The 27,422-nt window shown below is 40.3% G+C and overlaps 1 protein-coding gene across 2 annotated transcripts in view; it reads right to left on the minus strand.

Moving 5' to 3' along the window:
* Positions 1 to 4,714: 4,714 nt before the first annotated feature.
* The window catches only part of tspan4a (tetraspanin 4a), a 36,954-nt gene continuing 14,246 nt past the window's right edge, over positions 4,715 to 27,422 (minus strand). For both annotated transcript variants that reach the window (XM_058751789.1, XM_058751788.1), the window contains 6 exons: positions 19,205 to 19,396; positions 14,230 to 14,304; positions 8,309 to 8,410; positions 8,082 to 8,213; positions 7,835 to 7,918; positions 4,715 to 7,762 (listed from right to left, as the gene is read on the minus strand). In XM_058751789.1, the coding sequence (XP_058607772.1) occupies positions 7,694 to 7,762; positions 7,835 to 7,918; positions 8,082 to 8,213; positions 8,309 to 8,410; positions 14,230 to 14,304; positions 19,205 to 19,396 (654 nt within the window). In that variant the 3' untranslated portion in view covers positions 4,715 to 7,693. The remainder of the gene's footprint in view (positions 7,763 to 7,834; positions 7,919 to 8,081; positions 8,214 to 8,308; positions 8,411 to 14,229; positions 14,305 to 19,204; positions 19,397 to 27,422) is intronic.

Genomic DNA, 27,422 nt, shown 5'->3' on the forward strand with positions numbered 1-27,422 from the left:
CGAGCACTACCACACTGAACACAGGTGCCCCACAAGGCTGTGTGCTCAGCCCGCTGCTCTTCACGCTGCTGACCCACGACTGCACTGCCAAGTCCAGCTCCAACCACATCATCAAGTTTGCTGATGACACAACAGTGGTAGGTCTCATCAGCAACAACGATGAAACGCACTACAGAGAGGAAGTGGCACAGCTGGCTGAATGGTGTGGCACTAACAACCTGTCCCTCAATGTGAGTAAGACAAAGGAGGTTGTGATGGACTTCAGGAGAAACTCCGTCGATCACCCCCCACTGACCATCGACAGCTCGACTGTGGAGAGAGTCAGCAGCACTAAATTCCTGGGGGTGCACATCACAGAGGATCTCACCTGGACCACCAACACCATGTCACTCTCCAAGAAGGCACAACAGCGCCTACACTTCCTCCGCCCGGCTGAAAAGAGCAAGTCTCCCTCCACCCATCCTCACCACTTTCTACAGGGGCACCATTGAGAGTGTGCTGACCAGCTGCATCACTGTCTGGTACAGGAACTGTACTGCAGCAGACCGCAAGACCCTCCAGCGGACAGTGAACACAGCTGCAAGGATCATCGGTGCCCCTCCCTCCATCCTGGATATTTTCCTCACACGATGCTCCAGCAAAGCCAATAGCATCGTGAAGGACTCCACACACCCTCCCACAGTCTCTTCCAGCTCCTACCATCAGGAAGGCGGTGCGGAGCATCAGAGCCCGCTCTGCCAGACTGCTCAACAGCTTTTTCCCCAGGCTGTGAGAGCCCTGAACTCAAATCACCCGCCCTCTCTGAACCCCCATACAATCCCCCTACCTCCTGTAACATGTAACGTGCAATTGAGTGTGCTACACACAGGTGAGTGGGCCTGTACAAACCACCTGTAGTAGCTCACTCTCCTCCTCTATGCGCACTAGTCACTTTTCACACACACTGCTGTGTGTACACAAATCCCACAAAAGAACTCAGTAATATATGTATGTTTACATGCTCATGCACTACAAATCCTCCTGCACTGTTCCCCAGCCAGCTGCTTGAACTCAATGCTTCTCCTTGCACATGTACAGTATTTATCTGAAGCATTCGTATAGTTTGTATAGTTTGTATTTTTTAGTTTGTATAGGTACTTTTTATAGATAGTATATTTATAGTCAAAATCTATCAGTAGGATAGCTGTGTATAGGTTTATATTGTCTTACTCCTTTGTTGTATGCCTGTATTTATGTAGCACCGTGGTCCTGTGAGGCACGACATTTCGTTCCACTGTATGCCCCGCATGTAGCGGAATGACAATAAAGCTCAACTTGACTTGACTTGACTTATGTGAGGATCCTGTTTGTGGACTTTAGTTTGGCCTTCAACACCATCATCCCAACACTCCTCCAGACCAAACTAACCCAGCTCTCTGTCCCTAGCTCTATCTGTCAGTGGATTACCAGCTTTCTGATAGATAGGCAGCAGCTAGCGAGACTAGGGAAATTCATGTCAAACAGCCGCTCCACCAACACTGGTGCCCCTCAGGGCTATGTTCTCTCCCCGCTGTTCTTCTCCCTGTACACCAACGACTGCACCTCTAAAGACCCCTCTGTCAAGTTCCTGAAGTTTGCAGACGACACCACATTCATCGGCCTCATCCAGGATGGTGACGAGTCTGCTTACAGACAGGAGGTTAAAGAGCTGGCTGCCTGGTGCAGTCTAAACAACCTGGAGCTCAACACGCTCACAACAGTGGAGATGATCGTGGGCTTCAGGAGAAACCCCCCTGTACTCTCCCCACTCACCATCATAGACAGCACTGTGGCTGCAGTGGAGACATTCAGGTTCCTGGGATCCATCATCTCTCTTGACCTGAAGTGGGACACTCACATCAACTCCATTGTAAAAAAAGCCCAACAAAGGTTGTACTTCCTTCGCCAGCTGAGGAAGTTTAACCTGCCACAGGAGCTGCTGAAACAGTTCTACTCAGCCGTCATTGAGTCTGTCCTGTGCACTTCAATAACTGTCTGGTTTGGCTCAGCTACCAAATCATGGATCAGAAGACTACAGAGAACGGTTCGGACTGCTGAACGGGTTATCAGTGCCCCCCTGCCCATCCTTCAAGAACTATATACATCCAGAGTGAGGAAAAGGGCTCAGAAAATCACTCTGGATCCCTCACATCCAAGTCATCCCCTTTTTGAACTTTTGCCATCTGGTCGGTGCTACAGAGCCCCAAATACCAGGATAGCCAGGCACAAGAACAGTTTCTTCCCCCAGGCAATCTACCTTATGAACAGTTACATGTTCCCCACATTATGCAATAAAAATGCGCAAAAACCTTATATTTATTTGTTACCACCTCCATCCTAGCACATCCCTGCATCTCATTCTGTTCTATTCCATTCTATCATCTATAGCACAACTGTACATACAATTTATTTACTTTTAAATTTTTGTCTATTTATATTTACATATGTGTATTTTTTATTCTCATCTTATTTTTATTGTCTGTGTGTTCTTGTCTCTGTGTACTGGAAGCTTATGTCACTAAAACAAATTCCGTGTATGCGCAAGCATTTCTGATTCTGATTCTGAAAAGAAGTGGAGCGGATTAAACCCAGAAAAGCTACTGAAGCAGAAGCAGCTTCTCAGACAGACAGACAGAGGTGAGAGAAGAGACAAACGCAGCAGGATGAAGGCATCTGTCCGTGTGAAGTTAGTGACTCTGACGTTTTAGATTGAGGCGCTGCTGCGGTGTTTGATTTCTCTGAGCAGATCAGTCCGTCTGATGATGTTTTACAGTGTGATTGATATTTTCAACAGACAGTGCTCCATTCTGTCAATAACTAGCAAATTACACTTTTGATTCATCTTTTGATTTGAAATCATATTAAATATTGTAATAACTGCAGTATAAAGAGTTTGTTTTTGTTTTTTTACATTCAGGTGTTTCATATATAATGTACTGCCATATGCAATCAAATATAGAATATATAATTTGAATCTCAACTTTGTCTCCAAACTAGAGATTTACGAGCTAGAGAGAAATATTTCCTCATAACATGACTCTTAGATTAAAGCGAGGGTCTTTCACACTCTGTTCCCATGAGATCATGTGGCCATTTGCTCATGTTCACAGCAAACCACAAAAAAAAGAACGTTATTAAAAATATATGAAACAAAACTAACCATTCATGATTGCCCCAATTTCACTCATAAATCGCTAATCTGGCCTCTTTCAGAGGATATTCATTATACTGGAAGGACAGCGATCAAGGTGTTTTATTGCAGAGGAAGAGAAATCAGGATGAGTTATTGATCAGTGAAGCTGTGATGGAAGAAAGACAGAGGCTTATTGTATGGAGCCAAATCATCATTCAAGTGTCTGGGGGAATGTGTGTGAGTATCTATGCATTTATGAATGTGTTTGTGTATGTATGTATATATGCATATTAGTATGCATGCATTTATTTATTTATGTATGCGTGTATATATGTGTGTATGTTTACATATGAGATCTTTCCTCTGAGAATGTAATGAGGCCAATTACATCAGAGAGAGCAGCTGCTGGGTTCAAAAACATCAGGACACAATCGATGCGGTTCTGAAGCTGAACTACTTCTGTCACTAGTTAGAAAAGAGAAACCGAGGCAGCAGTGATATTCAGTAACAGATATAACTGTTAAAACATCACGATCATGCTATAACAACTTGTTTTGATGGTAATGATCAGAGACCGCATCCATATATTTGTAAAAGATTTGTTTGTCTCAGGTGTGTTAGAGACGGTCACATGACTGTAATTGTGTTTCATTCACACAGTTCAGTATGTTAAGAATGGAAAGCTAAAAGAACTACAGACTGAATACACTTCATACTGTATACTTACTAATAAAAAAATACTATTTGAAACACTGAAACATTTGTAAACATTATCCAGTAATGTTTCAAACAGTAGTGTGTTACTTTGTCACATGACCTCATTATTTTGCACATCAGTGTTTATCAGGGTTGCCAGGTGTGCGGTTTTACTGCAGAATTGGGCTACGTTTGCACTCTTGCTGTGGGTTTTTGTGAAGTCCGCTGGTCTCCCTGAAACATGAGACATGATTGAGCTAGTAGTGGTTATCACTGTGAAAGTGAAATGTTGACTCAGTATTGCATCTGGTTATTGCACACAGACAATCTGCTTCATAGTATATACTGCAACAGCAGTAACCATACATTCACGAGTTCACACTTACATATAATGAATAGAATAAAGTTTATGGCGTGCTGTCCGAGGGGAGGGCTCCGAGCTCGGAACTTTGGCCCGAACCCAGAGTACCCCCCCTACAGGTTAGGACAGGAGAAGGAGGCGGAGGGATGCTGGAAAACTGCCAATGAACAGAGGTAAGTCTGCTGTGTGTATATACATGTCTCTTATCTTGTTAACTGGGTTGGTTACTGATTGTGTGCTCCTCTCGTGTTAATTAGGCTAATTATCTGAACGTGCTCCTCCCGAACTTTAATAAAACATAATTTAGTGAATCGCTCAGTAAGATTCTCTTGATTGACCAGACTTGTCCGATCTCTAATCTGTGCATTAGTTTTGCATCACTTACATTTTGCTGTAGTGGGCATATTACAGATCCGAACATACAGAAAGTCTGTAAACAGTGGCCCCAAAAGCATCAGGACACAATTCGCACTGAGAATATGAGAATGTCATTGCAGAAGATAAAGCAAGTGTCATTTATTTAAAGAGCACAAAGCAAACATGAACTCATTTTGTTAGCAAAATTCAATTTGGATTACACAAAATGGCAAAAGTTGCTCAGAGAATATAAACACAGAAAGTCTTGTTTCATTTCCATCGTCAGATAAATCTCATGCTGTGGATTAAACTGAAAGCTGAAATGCTGAATCTGATCGCGTCACAGCCGGCCGCTGAAACGCCTTCGTCTGATGGATTTATGATGCAGTATGTCCTTCACTGCTAGTGATTTCCAACAATCCTGTGCCTTCCGTCCCGTGACCGCTGAGCTGAAAGATGACATTGCATCTGAGAGTTGCGCTCAGTGGTCAGTTGCTGTGTAAATGCATGTTTCTGGACAACTTTTTCACCTTTAGATAAGTTTCTCCTTATAAGTTAGTATTGTAGTTGCATGAGAAGTGTGTCTGCAAACACTGCCTGCAGAGTCACTGATCGAGCTTTCAGACGCAGCCGGTCTATCGACCATCAGTATCACATCAGAACAGTTCATCCAGTGTTTGATTACCATCCGTCCAGCGTGTTTTTGAGACGCTGAGACCAGATCCAGCAACCCACAGCCTACAGAGGACAAACGGTGGGCAAGATGGATGGATGGATGATATTTAATAATTCCTAAACTAATTCAGACCAATCCAGTCACAGCCAGACGCAGTGAGTCAAACCGTTTGAATCAGTCAAGGATTTGTTGAGTGTCTCTTTCTGTAGATACAGGAGTACATCATTACACCAGTAGGTGGCGATCAGTCATTTTGTTGCAGTAACTGAATGAATCACTCATCAGATTCACTCAGAGACCGAGACATTTCTCACAGAAACAGATCTTAGTGTGCGTGTCTCTGAGAATATATAAACTGTGTGTTTCAATCATGTGTGTGGTCATGTTTCATGAATAGGGAAAGATGCTGTGCTCTTCACTCTTTCAGAGCACATATGCCACCCTCATTCTCCTCCTGCTGAATGAGATCGTCTCAAGCAGCACCTTAAACACGTCTGTGCTTCAGCGGCGTAATGCACAATCATCATCAGCAGACCCGGCAAAAACAGCCCTGAGCCAGACGTTCATCCTAAACCTAAACTCACTGTGACTGTAAATATTCTGAGCGTAATTAAGAGAAGCTCCGCACTGATGCAGTGATTGACAGGTGTGCCGTTCATGCAAGTCACACTGGATTCTCTAAACATTCTTCCTCAAATATCATGAAACTTGAATTATTAGTGTAAATGCTTTGGAACAATAGTGTTGCTGCCCTTACTGCATTTACAAATGAAATCGTAACACGTTCAGTTCAATATATAACGCTAGCAGTAGTGTTGGAAATGGCAAATGAAAATTACATAAATTAATTCTTCTCAATTTTGTACATATTTATTCTCATTATTTCTCATAGGTATAGGAAATGTAAATCCAAATACAGGAATACATTGACATTTTACATTTTTCATTTCAAATTGAATTCAGCTAAATGCTTCCATCATTTTCAAGCTAAACATTTCACAAAAAGAAGCTTCTCAGGTTCAAAATGATAAAACTATACAAATAGTGATAAAAATGAAGATATTCGAGACTCGACCGTGAGTTTGCGGTGGATCTGTTTGGGCAGATTGAGTTTTAAAGGGATCATGAACTGCCTCTGATGCCTTTTTATTTTGTACTGTTCTCTGAGCTCCACTTATAATGTTATGAAGATTTTTACATCCAAAAACGTCATAATTTAGAAGTAATAAGCTATTTTCTGCCCTGTTCTGTCAGAACGCTCTGTCTGAATAGCTGTGGAGGATTGTAGACTCAGAAGTAAATATAATTTCATATAATGAAAACAGTTACAATTGTTGTGACATTCCTGTTGGATCCAATATAGTCGCACAGCGTCGTCTTTTAGTTTCAATCTTTCTGAAAGTCCCACGTCGAACTGTGCCTTGTTTGTAAACGAATCCGAGTTCGTACTTACGTGGTCTGGATCGTCATTAAAAATAAAGTTAATTCACTCTTTCCTAATGTTGAGATCAGAAGGAATGTTCTTCCACAGCTTGGCACTGAACAGCGTCTTGTCTTCAGAGCATCTTCATCGTTTGGTTTCTGCGTAGACCTGAGTTCGGCTCGCTCATAAACACTACATGCACGAACCGGTGGGCGGGGCTAAACAGTGATGTAGCAGCAGGTGTTGATATTCTTCTGCGGGGGAGGGGTTTATCCACACTATTGCATCATAGAGTAGAACATTCCAGATGTTGCCTTCAGTATAAGCTGTTTTTAGACTAATGACAAAGTTTTGAGTTCTGAAACTTACAGGATGTTTTTAATAGTACAATGACCTCTTATATGTCAAAAGATAAAGGGAATTTTAGTTCCTCAGTTCATGACCCCTTTAAAGATCTGTTTGGACGTTTTATTGTTTTGGTGGCACAGAAATGACACGCATTGTGTACAATCGGTTCTTGAGCTCACAACATTAATTAATCTGTGCTTTTGTTCTTTTAGTAAATCGCCTCTGCTGAACAGACTTGTGCTTCTTCCTACATACTGTAAGTACTTCATTTTCTCAAGTATGTGTCTGTTTTATTACTTTTTGTTTAAAAGACTGTCAAATAAGTCAAATATACAAAAATGTCATCTGAACATCTTACCTTTTAAGTCTATTGAGAACTCGCTCTGAATAAATATAAACAGCGGTTGTTTATTTCACACGTGTTATGAAATTATACAAATATAAAATTAGTTACTGGTCTCCCTCTTTAAAATTGCTGTATTTTCTTCACAAATGGACCAAAAAAAACTGTCCATTAAATATTCACAATAAAGAGCCATTTTCATTCTTTCAGTTGATCTGGATTATAAAATCATGTTGCAAATAGCAGTGTTAGCGAAATGTGACGACTGATTGCTACAGTGATGAAGACAGAAGTGTGCGATGAAGAAGCAGGAATGTGTTTGGTCCGGTTCCGCGTCTCTATGCGTAGAACGTCTCCACTTTCACAGCGTGACAGAATATGGTCATGGAGAACACCAGCCCCAGGATCTGCAAACACACGTAACGATGATCATCACTGAGCTCTCGTGTATGGACTGTCATGATGTGAGCGTTCAGTACCTGTGTTAGAGCCGTGCACAGAGCGAAGATCCACAGAGCCACCAGATTCTCCTGCAGCCAGCCCTTCACTCGCTCGTAACACGGCTGTCGACACAAACCGCAGCGGTCAGTCAGCAGAGAGACATGGACAACACGACACTTACACAAGACTTTCTGTGTCCGTTTCACACCAAAACAGGAGAGAGAAGAGCGTTTGCCAAAGCGTTCTCTGTGCTCTTCAGAGGCCGAAGCTGATGAAGCTTCTTACCGCTGTCCACCAGGTGCCAGGATTCTCCAGACCGCAGTTATCACTGTACTCCAGACAGCAGGAGTCCGGCACACGCGTCGCGTTATACACGTAAAACCAGTCCGTGTGATTGGTCACTCCACAGCAGCGAAACTACGGCACACACACACATTCAGTCATATCTTACAGTGCTACACCGCTGGTTCTTGAAAATAATCATAAGCACAGAAATGAATGGCGAGACGTACGTCGGTTTGGACGATGCTCCAGGCGTTGGTCAGGCCAATGTTTCCTTCAGTCCCGAAGAGCTGCAGGCCTTTCTTCAGGTCGCTTTGTGCATACACATCGATCTAGAACATGCCGTAAAGAAAAGCTCTTTCACATAAGAATGACATTAATGCCTGACTGTCACATTCTGAAGCATACAGAATCATTAATAAGTACTCGGAGCTTTTTCCACAGAACGTTTCTTTAAAACTTGACAAACTATTTGCCAGTGGGCAGGACAAAAATAAATGTTTTATACGAAATAATAAACGATCTAAGTAATATACAAACATAAAATAATGTCCCTGAAATTTACCATTAATATAAGCCACGATGCTATGTGTCAGTAAATCAGTGTAATTACTCTTAAATATGCTTTACATTTTAACAGAGCAATGTAACCCAACACACACATGATGTTTGCGCTTAAAGTTTATTGTTTTCAACGCAGCGCCGGTGAAAGCGAGCCTGTTCTCACAAACGGCCCGTGTTTCAATCTGTGATGGACTGAGTTACATACAGTATTGTTCAAAATAATAGCAGTACAATGTGACTAACCAGAATAATCAAGGTTTTTAGTATATTTTTTATTGCTACGTGGCAAACAAGTTACCAGTAGGTGCAGTAGATTCTCAGAAAACAAACAAGACCCAGCATTCATGATATGGACGCTCTTAAGGCTGTGCAATTGGGCAATTAGTTGAATTAGTTGAAAGGGGTGTGTTCAAAAAAATAGCAGTGTGGCATTCAATCACTGAGGTCATCAATTTTGTGAAGAAACAGGTGTGAATCAGGTGGCCCCTATTTAAGGATGAAGCCAGCACTTGCTAAACATGCATTTGAAAGCCTGAGGAAAATGGGTCGTTCAAGACATTGTTCAGAAGAACAGCGTACTTTGATTAAAAAGTTGATTGGAGAGGAAAACCTATAAAGAGGTGCAAAACTTATAGGCTGTTCAGCTAAAATGATCTCCAATGCCTTAAAATGGAGAGCAAAACCAGAGAAAGCGTGGAAGAAAACGGAAGACAACCATCAAAATGGATCGAAGAATAACCAGAATGGCAAAGGCTCAGCCAATGATCACCTCCAGGATGATCAAAGACAGTCTGGAGTTACCTGTAAGTACTGTGACAGTTAGAAGACGTCTGTGTGAAGCTAATCTATTTTCAAGAATCCCCATAAAGTCCCTCTGTTAAAAAGGCATGTGCAGAAGAGGTTACAATTTGCCAAAGAACACATCAACTGGCCTAAAGAGAAATGGAGGAACATTTTGTGGACTGATGAGAGTAAAATTGTTCTTTTTGGGTCCAAGGGCCACAGGCAGTTTGTGAGACGACCCCCAAACTCTGAATTCAAGCCACAGTACACAGTGAAGACAGTGAAGCATGGTGGTGCAAGCATCATGATATGGGCATGTTTCTCCTACTATGGTGTTGGGCCTATTTATCGCATACCAGGGATCATGGATCAGTTTGCATATGTTAAAATACTTGAAGAGGTCATGTTGCCCTATGCTGAAGAGGACATGCCCTTGAAATGGTTGTTTCAACAAGACAATGACCCCAAACACACTAGTAAACGAGCAAAGTCTTGGTTCCAAACCAACAAAATGAATGTTATGGAGTGGCCAGCCCAATCTCCGGACCTTAATCCAATCGAGAACTTGTGGGGTGATATCAAAAATGCTGTTTCTGAAGCAAAACCAAGAAATGTGAATGAATTGTGGAATGTTGTTAAAGAATCATGGAGTGGAATAACAGCTGAGAGGTGCCACAAGTTGGTTGACTCCATGCCACACAGATGTGAAGCGGTTTAAAAAAAATGTGGTCATACAACTAAATATTAGTTTAGTGATTCACAGGATTGCTAAATCCTAGAAACAAAAACGTTTGTACAAAATAGTTTTGAGTTTGTACAGTCAGAGGCAGACACTGCTATTTTTTTGAACACACCCCTTTCAACTAATTGCCCAATTGCACAGCCTTAAGAGCGTGCATATCATGAATGCTGGGTCTTGTTTGTTTTCTGAGAATCTACTGCACCTACTGGTAACTTGTTTGCCACGTAGCAATAAAAAATATACTAAAAACCTTGATTATTTTGGTTAGTCACATTGTACTGCTATTATTTTGAACAATACTGTACGTGACTACATAACCAATCTAAACAACAGATGATCCACAGACAGAAACAGCACATACTTTACCACGCTTTACCACATCTGACTCCTGATAGTTCTTCTGCTGTTTAAGAACAACACTTTCTATCCTGCAGTTCTTCCTCCACATCAACTCACTGCGACTGGATACATTTATAAACAATTCATATCTGTCACGGATATGTAAAGGACACAAATAAACTGTGCATATAGTTGCTCATATGAGCCTCATTCATTAAACACAAGCACACATTCATTTCTGTGTAATATAAATTGTACTAAATTTGGTGTGACAGTTTACTTGTGAATGAATTAATGTGTGGTTTTCACAGAAAAGCATTGATCGTGCTGGAGTTTCATGCATGAGGCCCGTTGAGTGCTGGACTTGAGCTGGTGAGGCGTCTGAGCTCATGAATGAACAAAGCTGTGCTTGTCTCCAGTCTTCCCCGCTGGCCGAGAGAGACCCGCACGGGGAGATGAAGAAAGAGCAGAGCATACTTCACTCGCACGTGTTAGTGCCTCATTAAAATCAGATTCTGAGAATAGAATCATACTGTTATGGGAATAAAATTATGTAATTAAGGCATAATGTTTTGAGTAATGAAACTTCCTTAAATATTTGAGTAAATTCCGCACCGTCCTGAAAATTCTCCTCAAATTCACAAATGTATCATAAATCTCATATTTGTTAGGTGTGTGTGTTAATCCAATCATCTATAAACACGACACACACACTCTTTCTCAATTTCTCAGTGAAGCCTTCTAATATATGGGCTTGACTCTTTCATAAACTTTAAAATACAGCAATAAACCACAAGATGAGAAGTATTTCAGTGATTTTAGCACTCGATGCAGAAACAGCAATATAATGAAAAGCAGCTCTATAAATAGTTAAATTCCCAAATGATGATAATCAATTCTCCCGGCAAATCATATTGTTCATTAGTGTAGGCTGTTGGTGATTTCACAGCAGCACGGCACATTACATTCTGATGCCGATGAACACACAGCAGCATGGCATGTTTTATGTTACAGTCGGAGCGATCAGTTGTTTAATATTCTGTAAAAACGACTTTATTGAGGCAAAATGTTTTTCAGCACTTAATATGCAATGGTACAGATACATATGCATATTAAATATGATCAGACTGATGTATGTCTGACAGAAGCAGTAAACACAAAGATAGAAAACTAATTATTCACATCTAAAATATTTGACCTGTTCCTCTCTGAATATGCGAGTGTGGTGAGGTGTTTATGGAATATCATCCTTTTCTGATCACTGGCATATATATGAGTTATAAATGAGGGTTTTGCAGTCTTTACTACAGAGGAATAGCACTTCCGTCATCAGTCGGCCAAACAGACCGTCATCAATGAATTATTCAACACCACAAACAGAGAGGAAATAGAAAAACAGGAAAAAGGCAGTGAGAAAGACAGCAATCTACACCGTTGAAGCTGCCAGTGAAAGCCGTCCTCCAAGGATTGTGTTTCTTTCTTCAGACGGGATTTGAGTGCATGCGCTGAACCCAGAGCCGTCTTTTGAAACATAAATGTGTGTTAAATAAGCATCGCGGCAGGGGTTCACGCCTCCTTCCAGGTCTCATGACAGACTGCGGCACCATTACAAACACGTGTCTATATCATCTATACCAGCTCCTCCATTATTCCCTGTGATCCGTCTGCCTTATAGCTGTAATACAGTAATGCATCATAAATAATAAATCAGTGAAGAGGAAGTAACAGAGAGAGACGATAAAGAGGTCAAGATCATGATCGTTTCTAATCATGTGTAGAACAGAACCAGGGAACGCAAGAAGACAACGATACACAGAATAACACAGTTTCCACCTTATCTTGCCAGTTTGTCAATGCAGTCGCTCCCTTTAGATCTGAGCGATCCTCATCACCAGCGGCCTGTTTCATGTTCTGCTGATGTGTGTAAATCACTTTATTCCTCCAGCTCGCTTCAACAGCGACACACTCTGAATAAAGGCAGTCTAACCCTAAACCTACAAGACAAACGCTTTGGATTCTTATAGATCAATTCAAAAATAACATTGTTTGAATTAACCGTTTTTTCTTTTCCCAATGAAGGCCACAGTCCAGATATCAAAGTCTCTTTAAGGCCGGTCAGTTCACTTTGCAGTGATCTTATTAACTCCTTCAGCGGATATTTTCTGTGCCATAACAGCTCAGTCACACTGAACAGAGAGAAACCCAAATATCCAAACCCGTTCATCAAAACAGCAACAAAATCTGACAACGATGGTATGTGTTTCTTTAGCTCACATCACTAAAAACGGCATTCTTCAGGCTGGACTCGATCTTCATCTCCATACAGCCTGCATACGAGAGCGATGTCTCATCATCCTCACACCGTCTCTGCATCTGTCACATTCAGCTTTAGTAACACACACATGCACGCACGCACACACACACACAGGTAAACCTTTCCTCTGTAACTGATCTGTAAACAGGGCAAATTAGCGTTAGAGCGCAATTCCAGAAAAGCGTCGGTGGTAGGGGAAAATTCTGCGTGTGATTTACTGGCAATGCACAAATTAAAGAACACAGACAGCAGATCATTTCCATAATAGCCAGCGCAATCTACCAAGAGCAGCACAAATTACCACCTGCTTTAAGGCATGCTTTGTTTTGGGCGTTAAATAATGGTGCAAATACTAATGCAAATGTTAGTAAATCGCGTGATTCATTTGAATACTCTACTGCCATATATTTTGCGTCTGAAAGGGAAACTCCTACAAATGCATATTCAATAAGGTCAGGCGCAAAAATAACTGTCTACGCTTTTTCAGCGCTAACTCTTCACTGCGCGTCTTTAGTAAAACCAGACAGTACTGTTTTAACGCCAAAAGATGGTTTGCGCTGGCACAAGCTGTCAGTAAATCTGGCCTAAAGACTGATGGAAGGTGAACTGATGGTGTGTTTTGTGAGTGCTGATGACAGGACAGTATCTGATGAGAGATTACTGTACGCTGGTCCACGGTGGAAACATGCTGCTATCACTGGAAGTGTCTCTGGAACATGCCCATCACACTATGCTGCCATATGTGCTTTCAGAACAACGGCCAAGAAAACAAGGCATTTTGGGTGTGAGAGACTCACAGAGAGAGAGAGAGAGTCAGACAGAGAGAGCTACATTCAAGACTTCTTGATTATTTGTAATTATTACTTTTATGAAGCGTTAGATGATACTAACCCAATAAATAACTCAACTAAGCTTAACTTAAAGCTATCCCTATGTGAGTCTGCCAAGAAAGCTACTGAAGTTTTTACATGAAGATCTACAGTAGCCTACATGGATCTACATCTTCATCTCAAACTCGTATGATTATGACGGAGCTCTCAAAATTTGCTGTCAGTGATGTCACAGACACCAAATATAGTAGATGTCAAACCTCATCAGCCGTTCTCTGGGAATTATAGGGATTTGGGGTTATGTATGTTTTGTGATAATGACTGTCTGACCATACATTACTCCACTTACTAGATGGCTACATGACAACTAAATACACGGTCATAAAATATTGATTTGGGTGTGAATTATTTGATTATGTGAGAAGTAATCTGGAGTGATATCACTCCAGACAGCGGGCCAATTAAAGAGCTTTTCTGTCATTATAATTAAATATGTGAGCGCTGATTGCTGCCAATGACCAAACACAATCCATGAAATAATATATAATAATGAATAAGACAGATCCATTCTGCACGTACCTCATCTTGATATGCGAAGAACAGAATCATGAACAGAATCTCCAACAGTAATATCAGGAGCAACAGAACGAAGAACTGTAGAGACACAAACAGAGAGATTATTAGATGATATATAAATATTGATGATATATCTGAAATGATACATCAGTATTTCCCAGCATATTGTCATGACGGGAATCCGACAGTATTTTGCTGATTGTGTTTTTGTGCTTGTGTCTCAGCTGGTTCTGGCCTGTTGTTGACAGCTGGGAATTCAAGGGACATTTTAGCTTTATAAGTGCATTTTCTAACCTGATGCAGTGTTTCACGATTCTTTTCAATTCTTTCATCTGATCAATAAATTCAAGTAGCATTATAAAACACTGTGGGGCTGTTATCAATCAGTGAAATAAGTACAACAAAATCCATCTTTGCACTGCAGAAGTGGACAGAAGCTGCACTGAAGTGTTTTTATTGAAGTGTGAATTTACACAGACTACTTAATGTGTCAAAAATGCTTTTACATTACAGTTGCAATTGCAATTTTTAATGTTTTAAAAATGAAGTGTAAAATTTGAGTTTTATATTAAAAATATTTAAGAATGGAATTATACATAAAAAATGCAACTAAAACTGCCAGTAGGTTAATGAGTTATTATGAACGAGTCGTTGATTTATTCACTTAACTGATTCAAAACCATTAAAAAATGCAGAATCATTCAGAAACAAAATGGTCGCAGCCACAGAACTGTTCCGTTATGGGAACTATTTTCATTTGCAAAACAGAGCAAAATGGTGTCTAAAATGTAACCCACTTAATATTATTTTCTTGATTATTGAACTGTTGTATAAAATCAATGCTGCATTTGCAATTGTGCTGATAAAGCCCTCAAGGTTTTTTTTTCGTTTTCGTAAAGTGAGTGACAATCTCCATAATCTCAGTTTGCGCATTATTAAAACAATAAGTACAATATTATCATAGATGATACATATGATACAACACCTAGTGAACATTTATGTCCTCAAAGACGCTTTATTGGAAATAATACAGGGTAAAGAAAACTGCCAAGCTTAATTTTTGCAGTCTTTATTTCATAAGTCTGTATAGAAAAACTGGCCACTTTGAATAGGAAAACTACTGAAAATAAATAAATACAGTCCTGGATGCTTGTTATTTGTGTGATTTTAAATATCTTCATATTTTTAATCACTATACACAAATAGACTGTATTAGACAAAACGTCATGAATATATAGGGAGCAGTGAATGAGTGAGTGATTTGTGATTCACCAGCACTGCACTGACTGTGAGGCCGTTTAAATGATTAATTGCTCGTCAAGCTAACCTTCATTTCTCATGTCATTGATCTTGTGCCTCAGAAACTCACTAGAGCACTCAAACTCTATCATGCTGTGAACTGAGAAGATCATATTCATTCACCCATAACAGCTCTCACACTTCCAGCTGCATTAGAAATCATTGTAGAATCTGGACAATCACCTTGATCCAAAACCATCTGTAACGTAAGATTTCAGTGTGAGCTCCGGTTCAACAGGTGCTGTTGAGTATAAATCACACACTGACACTAATGCCACGGTCTCTGGAGGAGGTTTGGACAGTGATATGTGTGTTTCACATGGCTGAATAATGAATCCAGCGGCAGTGACACCTTTCACTGGAGAAAGCCGGATTTTGAGTCAACAGCCTTGAAGATGTAGTGCCATGAAATGCTAAACTCCTGGAGCACAGAGAAGCTCCTTGTAAGTACTTGTAAGAAGTACTTGAGAAGTGACCTATAATCTGGAACATGCAGATCTTGTTCTGTTAATAATTCCGTTTCCGTTAGCTGACCGTTCTTTGGCCCGTTCAGATCCGGCGAAGCGACTGGCTGTGGTTGTCAGAAGACCACAGGATGCTCATCTCTGACGTCTAAAGTTCATTCTCCATTATTTTACATTCAAATGTAGTTTTTCTCCTGGTCACATCTGCATTTGGTTTGCACATAAGATATATCATACTGTATGTGTGTTGTGAGAAAATAAAACTGATTTGGCAAATATTGGTTATAAATTTAGAAAAGTCATATAAACAATCCTAATTTAAAATTTGGGTTAACATTTGGTGCAACCACTCTACGTAAAAGCCTCTTTTAGATATGCATGTGTTTATCTGCACATCTTAATAAATGATCTCCAATATATCTACAAAGCACACCACAATTTGTTAGATCAAGCAAGTTCCTGTCCGTTGCTCTGGATCTCAGTAGATGCGCTGTGTGTGTATAACATGAACGGCTGGGTGTGAGAGTGTTCACAGAAGAGTGTTTGTCATAAACAGATACGGTCTGTGTTATGGAGCACGGCTTCTGCCGATCCGTGTTTTTGAAGCAGTTTACACTTAGATATTTATGTAAATGTCTACAAAAACATCCAAGGGTGACTATTATCAGCTAATGGAAAGTAAAGCTGGGAAGAAAAAAATATTCAGTAGAAAAGCCCAAAATGTATTTTGTGGTACACCGTCTTTAACTCCTCCTGGTCTCATCTGTGTGATGGGCGTCATCATAACGCTGCTGTAATCACAGCGCTAAACACACAGTCTGACATCAACATCATCATCCCCATGTGGACATGAGAATATTTGATCATAAATCATCTTCAGGCTATGATAGTCTCGGAGGTGAACAGCATTATATATTCATAGACTGCTCTGACGTTCACGCTGTTCCAGCAGTGAACCGGAAACACAGAGCAGAGGAACGGAGAACGTGACTAAATCAACATCAGCAGTTAGGGCTAAACATTATAATCTCAACGCATTGAATTAGGTATTTAATTTAAGGAAGTATTTAAAAACATTTACATACATATTACCCAGCAAAACAGGGTGTGCTGCAGACATGCATGCTTAGATGCGAGTCTTCCTTTTTAAGTAATCTTGAAGACATACAACAAATTTTATGCATGTTTTTCTTTCTAAAAATATAAAATCCATAACTTATTTTCACTTTCACAATAGGAATATATAGATAACTTTAGAAAAAAAAGGCAGTCTGCAGTTATGTATCATTTGCGTATGGCTCCTCATTATAAATAATAAATAGGGACAGTGGTGTTTAAGCCCTCAGGCACTGAAGGAATAAAGCAGACCTGACCTGAACCCTGCAGTTTGCTCAAGGACTAATGTTAAATAATGTTAAGGATTGTGGGATATGTAGGTAGAGTTTCTTTCAGACGCAGGGAATCCAAAGATGAAAATCCACAAACAAATTCCAAACTGTAAAATCAAAAAGCGACTGGCTGTGTTCAGTATCGTATACTGCACTGTTCTTTCTATGTCAGAACTATATCGTGTGCAATTCGCTTTACATTGCCTTTCCAAACTGAGGAATGACCTGGATGTGAAATGAGCTGTGAGCTCCACTCGACTCATTATTTGATAGGACTGGCAAACACATTTTACTGGATTAAAAAAGCTAAATATCTGTTATTTCTTTTGTGAAGATAACTGAATGGCATTGACTGAATTAAACATACAGTGTGAAATGAATCACGGATCAGAGAAGCTGCGGTCGAACGCTCAGGAATCTGCTGGGATTGTTCATGACATCACATGATCAGACCGACGGACTGTAGACGGATAAAGATTGTGTTGAGAAAGGCTGCTTTGCCCTTCAGGATTTTTAGTATGCGTACAACTCAGATAAAACAATCCAGTGCAGCCCCTCTGAGGTTACGACAGGCCGATATCTGCATCTATCACGGGACGCTCCCGTACCGAATGTAGGTCTCTCTGTCCTCCAGAACCATCCACTGCGCTTTAAAAGATCCTAGAGTCAGAGAATCACCATAAAGATTTGAATATCACCGCACAAAACCATGGAAATACTGTCTGAAACCAGGGCCTTCCAAGCGTTGCTGGATCGTCCTCAGCGCTGCAGATGGACGTCTCTCCTATTGGACACTCGTCACGGACTAAACCTAACCCTAACCCTTACTACTAATCTGATGAGTCAATGAACATATTCAGAGTTAAATGAGGGAGACATCTGAAGTGTGCAGGGCTGCAGAGACTCCAGAAACATCTTGAACCATCATGCGTAAAATATAATTATTGTGGATAAGATCTTTTGACATGTATTATTTACAGATTGAAAGTAAATAAACAAATAAATGCAATTAACACAGCTTGTGTCTCCTTTTGAGTTCCTGAAGTATCTCTGCTAATGTCTTTTCCCACATTCCTTTGTGTGCGTTCAAGAAGTTGGCATTTGTGAGGGATTATCAGCACTCAGCGGTGCCTCTCGTCCAATCAGATCCAAGGACCAGAACCAATCGTTACGGTTTAGTTAAGGCCTTTTTATTATGTCATGACTTCTGTTGTTGTTTTATTATGTTTGTACTATTATCCCAGTGTAACAGTGAATGATGACATGCTTTACAGTACGGTCATGTTTGAATGATCTAAATACTATACTATGCTGTCATGTACACTGGTAGAAATTGTTACCTCTCAATTTTTTCTTATTAATCCTTATAAACACCAAGAGATAATGGCAGTTAGCTTTTGTAAATAATTTTGCTGTCCTGTTAGCTCACAGCAGAAACGCTGGGTTGAATCCTCAGTTTCACAGACGTGTTCATGTTCACCTGTTCCTCGTGGAGTGAAATGATGCTAATAAGCTTTCCTGTGTTTCCCGCGGGTGCTAATATGAATTCCTGCTAGTGCCTCTATTACAGCAGCCATCAAACTCTAATCAACGTCAATATTACCACTCAAGTGCCACATCTTATTATCTGAACAATGAGCAGAAAGTCACATTGCGGTTCAAATGAATAACGTCAAACAAACACGTCGCTTCAAGATGAAACAGTATTTCTTATGTTTCTGATTCGTACAATGTGTAGTTTAGGGTTAGGGTTTATTTATTATCTCATATGTACCGTACTGACTCAAACAGGATGTTTAGTTCGCTCTTTCCTCGTTGTTTACTTACGCTCAGGAGTAGCATCCGGTTCTCTTTGACCGCGCCCACACAGCCCAGGCAACCAATCACCATGATGATGCTGCCGACGGCGATGAGCAGATTGGCGGCGGAGAGCGAGGGCAGAGATGAGGAGAGCGTGGCGAAGTTTCCCTGTGTGATGGAAAGCCAGACTCCCACTCCCAGAATCCCACAGCCGCCCAGCTGAGAGAGAAAACAACACCGAGCTGAAGGAGGAACTCAAAACACAATAACAGGCTCATACACACAAACATTCATTATACAATCGACATGCATTCGTTTTAGTGCCACTAATCAAGAATTTGACATTTCTAATGATTAAATAGGACATGTTCTTTTCCTCACTGAGTGAGAGATGTGCTTGTGTATAAAACATAACTCTGGCTCATTATAATGCAGTCTGTCAGTGCGGTGGATGTAAAGTGCTGCAGAATACCGTAACAACACAATATCTGTTGTCTTCTGTAAAATCAGTTTTGAAAAGGGTCTGTTTCAGTCTTTAAGAAGTCAGATTGACCCGTACTGAAACATGCACACTTAATTCACCAAAATCCTGTTCTTCTCATATCATCATAATGAGTTCAAATTGAAATTTAACTCTAAACTGCCTCGTCCAGCAGATCAGCTTTGTGTGTGTGTGTTTATTTTTGCTAAAAAGTTGTGATTGTGAGGCAGGCAGTTCTCTTTTGACTGTAATGAATTCTGATTTGCAAGAGATTATTAAATAACAACTAAAACCGGAAGCCAACAATTATGCTAAATTTATATTCACCAGCCTAGTAATGAAGAAATCACCTTCTTTAACTGATCACCATCACCTTCTGACGCCGAGGCCAAAAGAAGAGGCAGGAATAAGATGATTGAGCTTCGCCTGTGCTGTAACTTCAATACTGTTGGCTCTGTGATTCATTTCTTAAGCTGCTTTATTGTAATTCGCTTAATATATGTAAATGTTAATGGGAGGTTCACTCAAGAAATGTCCTACACATATAAAGGCCAAATGTGCTGCTGTAGTGTCATCTAGTCAGAGTGTTTGGATGGAAATGAGTCTAAATGAGTCCAAACCTGCGTCTGTCTTTTCATTAATGTTTAACGAGTCCGTTTGATATAATCATTAGGAAATAGAGTAAACTTATTTGGCTTGCTGTCCACTGATGAGGGGCTCGATGAAGCAGCTTCAGCTCGAGCTCTGATAAACCCCCCCAGGGACTTGATATAAGATGATTACAAAGGGCAAGGTACCTAGAAGAAGGTGGAGATTGGGGAGGTGGAGGGATGCTGGAGCAGCTGAGACCAGAGAGAGGTAAGCAGCTGCTTATATACGCTGGCTGTTGATTGAAAGATTAGATGGGCTCGCTCCTCCCTAACTTACGTTTAGGAACTTCATTTAAAGGTATGTGTGTGAGATGCTGGTGAATTACGCTCTGATCACTTCACAGTTTCTGAACTCAGATCATCACAGTCTTGATCCTGCCTGTGAATCTAACCTCAACCCGACACATATCCAAACTCAACCGGAGCAAAGCCCATCTCACAAGAATTCTCTAGAACAACATGCGTACATCAGCACACTGTATCAAATGCTTCATTTATGGAACTATGTACATACAGTAGTAGTTTAAGGAAGCTCATACTGAAGTATCAGTGAACGTGGATCAATCATTGCACAGCTTTGTCAGGCACCCAGTTATGACCCAAAAATGACCCTGATCCACCCGACCCCGCCGTCAATGACTTCCACTCATGTTTATAAATGATAAAGCAATCAAATGATTTCAGATCAGACTGTATCTCTGGACGTGGGTCTGTGATGTGAGTTTATTCTCTGTCTCCGTGTATGAGCGCCGCTGCTGCTTCATTATGTGTTTGTGTTTGTCATTACAGACGTGTAACGGCTCAAACGCTGCATCGCTGTCCTTTCATCTGTGACCAAGAGTCATTTCACACCGCAATCACCATTCACAGCATCAGAGATTCACAGGTCAAATAATGTTACGGTCTGTGAACACAGTTAGTGAGCGAGCCAATAGGAGATGAAATAGCGTAACATCTTCAATAAATGAAAAGCACAAATAACACATCCTGGGGGAAAAAATGTATAACAGCTTGCTGCAATAACATAGATGACTGAAAATCTATATGAACCATCACTTAACTATTATTAACCTGAAGACCATGTGAACAAAAGTAAGCAGTTTTCATGTAAACATGTTTGGGCACTAAATTAAACAGAAAACTGTAAATAGACAGCAAGGTTATTTCTGGATTTTGACAATACTTTTTTGATTTGTAATTTTATCTCATTGCAAATGAAAATGAGAGATGCTTAATTTAATTTGATTATTTCATTTTATTTGAAATCTGATGAGCACAAAGCAAACGAATGACAGCAAAAACAGCTTCACATTTTTAAACACTTGAGTTAAAACCAATTAACAAAGCTTCTGATCTGATGAGCCTCATCTGAAGCATTTGGTTTGAATTGCTTCATGTTTCTCTCTCAAGTCTAAAGGATTTAGACCGTTCTATAGAAATATACGTCACTTGGCTGGACTGTTTGACGTCAGTGATGCCCTGAGGATGGTTCGACTCGGCCGGTGTGTGAGGATGCAGGTGGTCTGGATCTGTTCCTAGGCATCTTCTCGTCTCTCCAGCACCCCGCTGCTCACACACCTGTTCTTCTGTTTCTCTCTTCCTCTCTCTCACTTCCTTCATCCCTTCATTCATGCGATTCACACAGACTCTGCTTTCTGCACTCTCCTGCCTCGTTAGCGGACAGTGCGGCTCACTGTGTCATCATTAGCGGCTGCTAACTCGTTTATGCAGGTGTGAAGCGTGTTTGTCTTGCTGATTTGGGTCAGCGTGTTCCCCGGGGCCCGGCGTGCCACAGCTGCATGAGCTCAATGCTGCCTGACTGTAATATTTATACGGAGGAACGCCGGGCCGTTAGCTGAGCACACAGTCCAGGCTCTGCTTCCTTAAGTTCTTGTTTCTTAAGCACCCTCTTTGTCTAGATCATGGACACCAGCATCAGGATGAGGCTGTTCTTCTGTGTATCTGTTATGAGTTAGAGATGCTGGAGGCTGTAAAGCTGCTATTGCACATTCACACGGCTCGTCTACACAGAGCAAACATACTGATCTGATTCTGACTCTGATCATCCTGTAGTCCATTCAAAATACATGAACACGTGTGATTTTTATGCCATAAACATGACACATTTAGTCGAACACACACACACACGTTGGTATTTGTGGTTTACGGGGACTCTCCATAGGCGTAGTGGTTTTTATACTGTACAAACTGTATTTTCTATCGCCCTACACCAACCCTACACCTAAACCTACACCTAACCCTACCCCTTACAGGAAACTTTCTGCATTTTTAGATTTTCAAAAAAAAACACCATTTAGTATGTTTTTTAAGCCTTTAGAATTACGGGGACATAGGCAGTGTCCTCATAAACCACCTTCAAATTGTAATACCTCTGTCATACCCATGTTATTATACAAATTTGTGTCCCCGTAAACCACAAATACCCCCACACACACACACACACATTTGTTTCTGTGAATTGTGGGGACTTTCCATAGACTTCTATTACATTTATGCTGACCAAACGATATTTTCTATCCCCTAATGCTAAACCTGCCCCTTACAGAAAACCTGTTTGCATTGTTACACTTTCAGATAAACATCATTTACTAATTTTTATATATTTTTTTTTCCCTCCTGGGGACCGCAGGCCGCTCCCCACAATGTCAAATATTTCAGGTTTTACTATCCTTGTGGAGACATTTGGTCCTTACATTGTAGCATAAATACACACACACACACACACACACACACAAACGCCTACAAATGCCATGTTTGTCATATATATTAGCCTGGAGTTTGAATTTTTTACTTATGAAATGGCACTCGTTACACAAAGCGTACAGGAGACTCTGCTCACAACTGATTTCAATACTTTGTTGTACGATAAGCAATAACACTCAGCAAACTAAATACTGGGTAAACTAGGACATTTTCTGTAGTTTTTAATCAGTGCTTTTCAGTATTAAATGAACTATATTTATATTTGTCATTTCTCTCCCAATCTTGGAAGGATGTTTTTACTGAGCTTGTCGCAATGCAGTATGAGATTTACTTCTCTACAAAGAACGTATGGGATGCTGCCTTGGAATTTGGCCAAAATAAATCATCTTTGAATACTGCTTACAATTATGATGCCTTAAAATGCTGCCTACATTGGAGCAGATGTTTTGGAGCTCAGAAACGCTGAAACCATATTTAAAAAAAATAGCATTACATTTGTGGTTCGATCCCACAAATGTAATGCTATTTATTCATTTGCACTGGGAATGAAGTAACATGGGTTGACTGACTAGGCCAGCCGTCTATCGACAGTTTTATGCTGAGCACAGCTTGATCAGCGGAGCAGTGATTTGACACGGCAAGCCAATGAAGCGATCAGGAGGCCTGTGATCAGAAGTACGTCAGCTTTCTGTGTTCTCCTGGCGGTCACTGAATGTTTTGCTCAGTGCAATCTGGAGCATTTATTGATAGTGTTTAACTATGCATCTCAAACTGTTTTCAGAACAAACACTGTCCTGTGATACTCAACACGGCAGCACAGAGAACGTGTGGCACTGGATTCTTCCGTCTGAAATCTGTGAAAAGAAGGGATGTAATGCAGGGTTTAAAGCCTGCTGTGTAGGATTTGAGTATTTTCTTGCTCGTTTCTAGGGATTTCTGCTCAGTTGACGTCCAGTGGAGAACCACTGTGCTAAACAGCTTTCCCAAAGCCAAGAAAATCATAGAGCATCCAAAATCCTGTCAGTTCCTCAGACGGCTCGGTTAGCGTTAGCAGCGCATATACATTCACATGTTACTGAACACTTTACAACAGCAGCTTTCAAGCCTTTCCAGGCAAAGTGCCCTCAGGTACGGTGTTACATATTCAATTCAATTCACATTCATTTGTACAGTGCTTTTCACAATACATATTTCAAAGCAGCTTCACAGAAAATTATATTTCTACTTTATAATTAAGAGTGATCTGCTATCAGCTGACTGTCAGAGTAATGCTCATACGGCAGAAATATACAGGTGCTGGTCATATAATTAGAATATCATCAAAAAGTTGATTTATTTCACTAATTACATTCAAAAAGTGAAACTTGTATATTATATTCATTCATTACACACAGACTGATATATTTAAAATGTTTATTTCTTTTAATTTTGATGATTAGAGCTTACAGCTCATGAAAGTCAAAAATCAGTATCTCAAAATATTAGAATATTTACATTTGAGTTTGAATAAATGACCATCCCTACAGTATAAATTCTGGGTATCTCTTGTTCTTTGAAACCACAATAATGGGGAAGACTGCTGACTTGGCAATGATCCAGAAGACGAACATTGACACCCTCCACAAAGAGGGTAAGTCACAGAAGGTCATTACTGAAAGGTGTGGCTGTTTACAGAGTGCTGTATCAAAGCATATTAAATGCAAAGTTGACTGGAAGGAAGAATTTGGGTAGGAAAAGGTGCACAAGCAACAGGGATGACCGCAAGCTTGAGAATACAGTCAAGCAAAGCCGATTCAAACACTTGGGAGAGCTTCACAAGGAGAGAACTGAAGCTGGAGTCAGTGCATCAAGAGTCACCACGCTCAGGCGTCTTCAGGAAAAGGGCTACCAAGCCACTTCTGAACCAGAGACAACGTCAGAAGCATCTTAACTGGGCTGTGGAGAAAAGAACTGGACTGTTGCTCAGTGGTCCAAAGTCCTCTTTTCAGATGAAAGTAAATTTTACATTTCATTTGGAAATCAAGGTCCCAGAGTCTGAAGGAAGAGTGGAGGCACAGAATCCATGTTGCTTGAAGTCCAGTGTGAAGTTTCCACAGTCAGTGATGATTTGGGCTGCCATGTCATCTGCTGGTGTTGGTCCACTGTGTTTTCTGAAGTCCACAGTCAACGCAGCCATCTGCCAGGAGATTTTAGAGCACTTCATGCTTCCTTCTGTTGACAAGCTTTATGGAGATGCTGATTTCATTTTCCAGCAGGACTTGGCACCTGCCCACACTGCCAAAGGTACCAAAAGCTGGTTCAATGACCATAGTGTTACTGTGCTTGATTGGCCAGCAAACTCGCCTGACCTGAACCCCAGAGAGAATCTCAAGAGGAAGATGAGAGACACCAGACCCAACAATGCAGATGAGCTGAAGGCCACTATCAGCGCAACCTGGGCTCTCATAACACCTGAGCAGTGCCACAGACTGATCGACTCCATGCCACGCCGCATTGCTGCAGTAATTCAGGCAAAAGGAGCCCCAACTAAGTATTGAGTGCTGTACATGCTCATACTTTTCATTTTCATACTTTTCAGTTGGCCAAGATTTCTAAAAATCCTTTCTTTGTATTGGTCTTAAGTAATATTCTAATATTTTGAGATACTGATTTTTGACTTTCATGAGCTGTAAGCTCTAATCATCAAAATTAAAAGAAATAAACATTTGAAATATATCAGTCTGTGTGTAATGAATGAATATAATATACAAGTTTCACTTTTTGAATGGAATTAGTGAAATAAATCAACTTTTTGATGATATTCTAATTATATGACCAGCACCTGTAGATTACACAAATCATGCAGTTAATGGCTTGTATTCATTTAAATAGAAACAGTGAACAGAAATTACATGATCTGATAATAATGACTACAATATAAGGAAAATTTGGCAGTTTTTCTCCATTTCTGTCACCTGATTAAGTTTTTGTTCCTTGCTTTGTTGGGGTCTGAAAGACACTTCATATTCACTAATATCATCAATTTGACTTTGGATGAGAATGAAACTTCAACTGAATTGATCTTCTATAGCGCTTCTTTATAGCTGAATTTAACTCGTTTAAAAATGATGAACTTCACACTGTTGGTTCAGTAAAACTGAATAATGACTCTATTGTCTTCAGTAGAGCTGCTTCACTGCTGAATGTGAATTTATCTCATATCTGTTAAAGTTTGCATCACTGATTCTGTTATTTTCCTGTCCATTTCAGTGAAGCTGAGACAATTGTAGAAATTGCTGTAGAAATAAAGGTGACTTGACCTGTTATGATGCTTACATCACAAGACCATTATAATAATCACTGTTCATGTATATATGTGTACATTACACTTTAAACAGTACATCTGAATGTTGGAGGGACACTTTATCATTTAGCTGAACTTTAGACATGAACAGACTTATGAACAGATGCTTCTCTGTTAAACCGTGAACCGCTTTTGTTTTGTGCTGCAGTAAACTCAACAGTACTGTATGACTAGCTGGGTTTCCTCAAAGGACAGAAAAGATGATCCTATGAGTGGTTAAAAACACTTGTGATTGGAGTGGCTTCATTTTTTGATATTGTCACAAAAATCATAATGAATATTTTCATGTCAGATTTGGACATTTGTTTCTGTGCATGCTCATATATCAGTGATTGAAATGTAAACGGAAGTGTCGCATTTGAGCTGTCGTTGACCATATTTGATGGGCTCTATGTATGTGCATTGATGAATGTTTATACTGTATGTGAATAAAAGCCTAAATTAAATCAGTTCATAGTTGAAGTCCTGACCAATAATAATGTGTAAAAAAAACATTGACTCGTCTAGAGGATATAGACAGGGATCTTCTCTTTCCCCTCTGCTTTTCCTATTAGCCATCAAACCATTTCCAGTTGGGTTAGAAGTCATAGAAGTATTGAATGCACAACAGTATTGAATGGGTACAGAATAGCATTCAATAGCCTTGTTTAGAGAGGATGTTTTTTTATTCCTGCTTTATCTTCAAATTGAACATTTCAGAATATTTTATTAATAACACAAACGGAGGGCCGAAGATCGTTTTTAGTCCAGTCCTGCTCAGCGCTGAACGCTCTAGTAAGTGTGCATGGCTGCGTCAGAAATGTTAGCCCTAACCCTAACCCTAACTTGAAGAATACTTCATACTGAAAATGTTTACTTTATCTGACTTTCTATTAAAGCAGTAGAGGTCACGACAGCGTCTGTGGTCTCCAGTTTACATTCACACACTGTAAAAAAAAAAAGTTGAGCCAACTTAAAATTTTAAGGCAACAAACTAAGGCAAAAAGAATCTCCCACAAAAACAAGTTGAGCAAACTCAAAAATCTGCTGAAGCTGGTAAAAATGTTT

The sequence above is a fragment of the Onychostoma macrolepis genome, chromosome 18 (assembly GCF_012432095.1).
Source record: "Onychostoma macrolepis isolate SWU-2019 chromosome 18, ASM1243209v1, whole genome shotgun sequence".
Classification (NCBI taxonomy): Eukaryota; Metazoa; Chordata; class Actinopteri; order Cypriniformes; family Cyprinidae; genus Onychostoma; species Onychostoma macrolepis.